General features: G+C 38.8%; 1 protein-coding gene across 1 annotated transcript in view; it reads left to right on the forward strand.

The window, feature by feature from the left end:
* Positions 1-6,845, forward strand: part of LOC104278973 (estrogen-related receptor gamma) — a gene marked incomplete at both ends in the record, with an annotated part of 39,214 nt that extends 32,369 nt beyond the window's left edge. Inside the window, one exon of the mRNA XM_009876105.1 lies at positions 6,576-6,845. Coding sequence (XP_009874407.1) covers positions 6,576-6,845 — 270 coding nt within the window. The remainder of the gene's footprint in view (positions 1-6,575) is intronic.
* Positions 6,846-7,857: the final 1,012 nt, after the last annotated feature.

Below are 7,857 nucleotides of genomic sequence, written 5' to 3' on the forward strand. Positions count from 1 at the left end.
AATCCAGTGTTGCAAATACTTCTGACAAGCGAATATTTGCTTAGTGAGAATCCATTGTTCGTAACGGATTGAGAGGGACATGCAGTGTGAATGCATTTTTATTGCCGTGCCATCTCTCTGCTGTTGTTTCAGTGAGATGAAAGTAGTGTTGTGATAAAAGCCCTGGGTGTCTTAGGGCTCTGTGTGGCATTTCCTATCTTACTCGTAGACGTTAGTGAAAAAGTGCTTATCGTAGGCATTTTTCCATGTTATAAAATGCATGAAAAAAAAATGTATATTTTATAAGAACTTGGACAGCAAGAGTCAGGAATAGAAACACGCTTAAATAAAATGTGCACAGGCTTGGCTGAAGACGTCGCAGCGCTCTCCGAATGCGTTTTGCTTTTTATACTCAGGTCAGAGTAATTCTTGGGCACCTCTGCGTCTTGCAATCTGATCTCCCCTCTCCGCAGGCCGCGCAGCTAACAGATGGCAGCCGCAAGTCCTAGTGCAGCGCTGCTGCAGCGCTGCCTTTGCCGTGCTCTGCTCTAGGGGCAGAAGGAGATGCTGTGGAGCACAGCATCGCTTGGGAAAGGCGGTGGTGTTCCTGTGCCAAAGTTGTTGGATGAAACTAATTTCTGAACATCAATTGTAGCACTCCAGTTCTAAACAGCTTTGAAGCTAAATCCAGAAAATAGTGTAAATTGAGCTTTTGGCTGTATTTCTGTACAGTTGTAGTTTGTGCTTTGGGACTTGAATTTTGATTTTTGACTTTCAGCAAATAACCGGTGCTTTTTGTTTCATGAGCTGACACCTTTCGTGTGAAATTCCTCAGATGTACTTAAATTTTCACTTGCTGTGGCATCACGTGCAGGTATTAGTCCTTTGACCAGGGTCTCCATGAGCAAATGGATATTTAAAAAGAAAAATAAATTAAAATTAAATCGTAGATTCACCCTGATATAATAATCAGTTGTATCTGATTTTGTTCCAGCTTCCACGAAATTTCACCCATAATCTGTGAAATATGTTTGGTTATTAGTGAGAGCACTGTCCTTCTGTTTAATGGTTTTCGTAACAGCTGAAATGTTTGTTGATTTCGATATGTATTTTTAGACTACAGAGTATTTGGAAATGCAATTAAATCCATTTTTTCATGGATTAATATAATAAAAACGATCTCTTAATTCAAGTCTATGTGGGAGACTCAGCTCTAGATGTACCCTAAAAAAAACACCCGAATCGTGCCATCCTCTTGCGTGGATTTCTGAGAGAATAATACTAAGTGGCAGTCAGGCTATGAAGGTTTCCTTCAGCAAGCACCATGATCACGTCTAGAAAACATGATGTAGCCCTAGCAGAAATTTCGCTGCTGAGATTTCCCTGGCCTTTGTTTACATCCCTGGAAGCCAGCTCAAGTTGTAGGATGGATCCAGGCGGGCACTGAGCGTGTGCCGGGCAGGGAGAGAAGGGCAGAGTGACAGCTGCATGTCCGAGAGCGCGCTGGACCCGAGTCTGATCTGGAAATGGAGTTTCTTTACATTCACCTCTGTGCAGTGGGGATAAGCCTTTGGCCCCACTGTTTTTCATTTGGCCACAAGGCCACCCACTCTCTAAATAAGGGAATCTGGGGTGAAAGGAAAGGGTTTTTTTAAAAAGCGTTTACAATATCAGTTTCTTCTTTTAACAGTGGTGACTATACATCACTTTTGAAACAAGGAAATTGCTCTGGAAACATCAGTAGCCGTAAAACATTTAGGAGGAAGTTAATCTATCATAATTAAGTGTAAATAATTTAAAAATCCAACTCTGATATTTCAGCTGTGTAAATATATTGAGTCTGCAACACACTAGTGAACATGTCATTTTCAAGCACAGCTTTGATTATACAAAATGTAAATGAAGATATTTGAAGTACAAACCAGGGCAAGCAAGAGGAGTATTGTACTCATAAAACTAACAATCACAAAAGCAACTGGTAAAATAAATGGGAGGTGATGATCAGAAAAAGCAAGCAATACCCACATTTGCCAGTATTTTCATACTTGGTTTGACCAAATATTCAGATTTCTAAACACGTAGCAGAGAGGAAGGGAAGTACATTCCCTGCAAAGCAAAGTAAACTGGGATTCCAGTCCAAGTAGCCTGATTTAGGCATTGCATCAAATGTTTAAGGCTGAAAATAATGGTAGGGATGAGTCCAGCCACTGTCTTTTTTTTGTCCATTAGGTCTCAGAGTGCTGCGTGCAAGGCACAGATCTTACTTTGGCACTTGACCATCTGCAGCTGCTTCACTCTAGCCCCTAGTGACTTATGTCCATGAAGTCCATCTTAATGAAGTAGAGGAAAGGGTCTTCAGGAATATAAAAGATTTACCCTGCTTAGCATGGAGCTGTGTGCAATGTGAAATAGAGAGCAAGCCGTGCATGTGCTGGTATTTGAAAAAACCCGTGGTCTGAACGGCCCCGTCTAAGAGACTGTGTGAACTGTGTTTGTAGCTGACTTGGAGTGCTGAGCGCTGCAGTGCGCGGCCAGCTTGCCACCAGTCATTCCAGTAATAAAAATGCTGAGGCCTTTTTGCCTATTTATTTCTGCTTCCTTTGAGCTTTGGGTTTACTGGTACACGAAAGAAAAAAAACAAAAACAAAAACAAAAACCAAGCATATGTTCAGTTGCTCAATCAACCTTTTCTCAATCCACACTCGGTGATCTCGGTGAGTCATTACGGCATAATTACAATTTGAGTGTGATACGCTGTTTGTAGAAAAGTATCTATTTTTAGCGGAAGAAACACTACGGTCCCTGAAAGGAGGAGAAAGAAATAAAAAAAAGGAAGCAAGAAAATCTCTAACCAGCAAATCAGTGCTATTGTTAACTGATGTTACGAGACACCCTGTAGATTTACAATGCTTGCATTCAGCCACATGAAAACCGCACTGAAAAGAATGCCTACCAGGGGTTAAATTCATATGCCTGCGCTGCAGCCTATTTCTGTCAACACTCAGCTCAGGAAATAAACATTTATGCTTTCTGAAATGAAAGTGTATTTTTGAAGACTAGCCGTCAGATATTTTTTGCCCTTCACACTTTCAAATGCTTAGCCTTTTTTGTAAGTTGACTGCAAAGTGCATCAGTTTGCTAGACAAAAAGAGAAAAAAAAAATCTTGACAAGTGCCCATGGCATCATTGTCAAGCACACGAGTGTCTAGTAGAAGATGGCAGGAGGGTTGGCACAAAACATGCTTCCTTCAAGCTTCTTACCTCAGGGGTACCTGACTCTTGAGAAGCCTTTCAATCCTTCCAAATGACATTATTGCAAACTGTCATCTGGTTTATTTGGAGTGTGCTGTATCGCAGATAAACATGCTATTTAACTGCAGGTCAGGGTACAAAGTCATTCTGCTAGCAAATGCCTGAGATACATTAAATGGCGTTGGCTTGGGGAGGGAGGTGGAGAGAGATCAAAGTTGTCACCGATACGGTACATGCTAAGGGAGAAGAAGATACACAACATTGTATTTTTAAAAGCCATTATGCAGTGCTACGTTTAAAACATTGACCTGCAAGACTCTTAAGGACGCACACAACGCAGGACAAAGTTCTTGGGGCGGTTTGGAAAGAGCTCGCAGCTGTGACTGGGGAGGATCACACTGGTCTGGGAAGCTGAAAGTGTATTTTGTCTAATTTGGGAACTTTTTAAAAAATAGCTACATTTTAAAATAGAAGATATCACTTGTCACAGAATGTGGCTGATCTAGAGGATTCGTATAACAAAAGCTCAGAGAATCAGAGCGCAGCTTGGCATGAAAAAAGTATGACCTCCTCCAAACAATTAAAAATAAATCTCTGTATGTAAATACATATGCCTGTGTAATCTATTCTTTTAACTGTGACTTGCTGAACAGCGATTAAAAGGGCAGTGGTGTGGTACAAGAGACATGCTGGATGCTTTCGCATTTTCTGAAAAATCAAAACAAACCAAAGCCAGATTAATTACAACTTGATGCAGCTTTACATTCCCATGAGGGTTGCCTTTAAAAGTTAAAACATGCTTTAACCGAGGGAAAGTTACTTCCAAGGGAAAGTTACTTCGATCAGGAAGAAAATAATCATGTTTCTTTGATATATTATTGGAGAGCAGAACAGTGTGTTTATATTTGTCAGTTTTCCTATAATGTAAAAAATTTCTTTTGATTTTTTGTGTGTCATATAAAAACAATTAGTATATTTACTGCACCAGACTACAGATTTTTCAAGAGTGCAGTACAATAAATTACAGGCAACATCCCATTTTTCCTCCTCACAGGGCATATGTAATTTCCTTTGACTGTGGCAGACAATAAATGTTACTGAAACATAGCATTATTTATTTTAAAAAAAAACACCAAACCTGTACTAAAATAGATAAATAAATAAAATAAGGAAGTTGGGACTTTTTAGGGGAAAAAAAAAGAATGAAGAGTAGTTGCAGGTTAAACTTGTTTAATCAAAACTGATTTTATTGCTTTTTGCTTAATTAAACTCCCCAGAAGTGTGTGAAACATTGTTATACCTGAAAAATTGTTGATTTGTAAATCACAGGGACAAAAGGGCTCCACTGCAACTTTAAAGTTTCTATGCACGTAAATGTCAATAGAGTGCCTTCTCCATCATCAGCACTAAATTCACATTGATGCCTCTTTTCTTCTCTGTATTGATCCTTCCATGAGAACGTAGATTTGTATCTGTTAATTAATGCGTCCTGAAACAGCGTTTGTATTAATCAGGCAGATAAGAAAAATTGGATGCCTGCACCCTCATGACAACCGTAAAAGTGCTGGCCCTGATAAAATCGTGGATGGACCTCAATAAAAAAGTTCCTCCTTCCACTCAATAAACTAATCATCCTGCTTTTAATTATTCGGCAGAAAGATGTGTGGAGATTGGAGAATGTGTAAATCTATTTACTAACAGCAGTGTCTGGGAGGGAGAATGGGGCTGTCACAGGACGGTGCTGCAGGCTACGTTCTCTGTCCATCTGCTGCTGCAGAAAAAGTGGTTCTTGAAAGACGGGAAGGAACAGAATTGTTGAAGCTAATTGAAATCATGAATTCCTCCCTATAACCTTTCAAATGATTATTTCTTCTCCATTTTCCTCTTACTTATTTTAATCGCGCATGTGTTATTTTCCATTGTCACCTCTTCAAGGGTTTCCTGTTGTTGTTGGCTCAGTTTTTGTTGGGTTTATTTTTTTTATAAGGCAGGGAGCTACAGTTGTATCATAAGACTCAAAAGACAGTAAGAGAAAATGAAAACAAATAAGGAGGGGGAGAAAAATGAGAGAGAGAGCATGCAGCCAGTCTTATGTTTCATTTTTTATGGATGCCTGGTGGTTTGGATATGGAGTTTTCTTTTTTATTGTATTAGTTTTGCTGGTTAGTGCTTATAGAGAAAATCTTGTTTGGAGTCAATGCCTTGCAGATTTGCTAGTTTATGATAGATTCCTGCTTGACTGTAACTCTTGACTTTCAAAACAGAAAAATGCATTTAAGTGTAATTGAACACAAAAAAAAGGATGTTCTTACAGCGGGAACCCTGTCAAAGGACGTGTAAGCAGCTCCATAAACAACTAAATGAAAGCCTCAGACATGTCTTAAGACCCTTTAAGAAAAGCTTGACTAATCCCCTTTGATGATTTTATTAAGTACTTGTAGTTGATGGTGCCAACTGGCAAACTACTGCGTTTCACCAACAGGCCAGGAAAATCACTTCCTCTCCCATATTGTTTTGTAGCTCCTAATGTGATTGGGATATTAGCAGTTTGATATAATAAATTAACAGGTACTGTATACAAGAGTCTGAAAAGGTAAGACAGCAAATCTGTTTGCCCTTAGTGATCCTATTAGAAAAGGCAGCAGGGGACAAAAAAAGGCAAAAGTTAAATTCGTTGAGAGGGATTTGTTAAATTTTTGGTTGCCCCCAGAAAAAGGATGATGTGACTGCTATTCAGTTGGCACTTTAATACGTCACCCTGTTATTTCAACAAGTATAGTAGAGATGGAAGCCATTACAGAAGTAATTAGCATCTTTTCTGGGAAGGATAGGTGTTACTTTCCTTTGTCCTGAGGTTAAATTGAAAGAAAATTTTCCTCTTTGTGATAATCACCTTAATTCTATTAAAATATCAAATCTGCCCTTCAGAAAAAAAGGTTTTTTGTTTTCTCTCCTAAATTATCCTTCTGTGTTTATGGTAATGATGAACACAGTCATCAGATCCCTGTTGCACAGCATCAGGTTTTAGAACTAAACCTGAGTATTTTGGAACAAAGAAGGCATCGCAGTCACTGCAGTACTCCCCAAATTAATATGATTCCTACGGAAAGAGCCTGCAAATTCCAACTTATTTATAACTTTGTTTGTTGATTAGAAAGTGTTTGATTTTATATTGATTTGTTTTCCTGTAGTAGGATGAAGAGAGGCACAAAAGCAGAAGGGAGAATGCTAGAGTATTTTACATGTTTTATCTCAATGTATATAAAAATAAATCAAAAAGGAGCAGATTTCTGACAAATCCAAACATGCTTAATATTTTTCCTGTATTTTTTTTCCCTATTCAGGATTCTCCACTTTGTCTCTAGCTGACCAGATGAGCCTTCTGCAGAGTGCTTGGATGGAGATTTTGATTCTCGGTGTTGTATACCGGTCACTTTCTTTTGAGGATGAGCTCGTATATGCTGAAGATTATATTATGGATGAAGACCAATCCAAATTGGCAGGCCTTCTTGACCTTAACAATGCCATACTGCAGCTGGTAAAGAAATACAAGAGCATGAAGCTGGAGAAAGAAGAGTTTGTCACCCTCAAAGCTATAGCACTTGCTAATTCAGGTTGGCAGAGCGGCATGACGGTTGCTACATTTTTAATATGTCACTTTTTTTTTTCCCGTTAACACTTTCTGCATGCTTGTTTTAAACTTGGGTTTAGAGTAAGAATTTGCTAGTCAGACCTTAGTCTAAAAGGCAACAAACAAAAGTTTATAATAAAAAGAACTTTCTGTTTCTAGGTAATTGTGGAAATATGTTCCTAAAGGAGTGTAGAATAGTGCACTGTATGGTTTCGAGAGTATTTTACAGTCAGAGATCCTTTCAAATGAATATAGATGTTCTCATAGATCCATTCCATAATCCAGATGAGTCTAATTATTGCAATTAAAGTGAACAGAAAGGATGCATGAGAATATGCCAGGTAGGTTCTCTTTAAAGGCAGCTGCTGATTTATTTGATAGGATGAATTCAGCATATGAGAGGAGGGAGGAAATTCTTACTTAAACTCCCAAGGACCACACCTTACCTCTGTGTTTAGGCAAATGCTTCTGCAAAAATTATTACCTGTGCACCAAGGGTTAAAAATCTACAAAAGATTTTTTTTTCCCCTGTATTTGAATATAAAAGTGCTGAAGCAGTGAATACTGTCAGATAAGTAAAAATCGTTTGTGCTTTGTTGTTTTTCCTTTTGTGTCTCCTTAATGCTTTATTGTGGTCTTAAGTCCCTTTTAGCATTTGCATAAAGTTCACGATAGATCCCTCTTTAATGACGTGCTGATCATTAGATACCTGTGTGTCAATAACATGCTCTGATGCTATGTTCCATTGACAGTCACACCGTGCCCCTCCATCTGCTTTTGTTTTGACCCTATCTTTGAACTTTATCTTGGTTGCTGGCCAGTAGTTTTCCCTTTAATTACAAGAAGGAAACTGTCAATAAAATCTGTTAAATGGGATGCAATGAGTGGCTTGAATGGGCGGACGGCTATTTGTTCAAATTCTGCAGCATTCAAGGTATTGACAGTTTGTTTTCTGGGGCCATATGTGACGATCAATCTCAGGCTGGGCTCAGCCG

This window comes from Apaloderma vittatum, unplaced genomic scaffold (assembly GCF_000703405.1).
Source record: "Apaloderma vittatum isolate BGI_N311 unplaced genomic scaffold, ASM70340v1 scaffold28869, whole genome shotgun sequence".
Classification (NCBI taxonomy): domain Eukaryota; kingdom Metazoa; phylum Chordata; class Aves; order Trogoniformes; family Trogonidae; genus Apaloderma; species Apaloderma vittatum.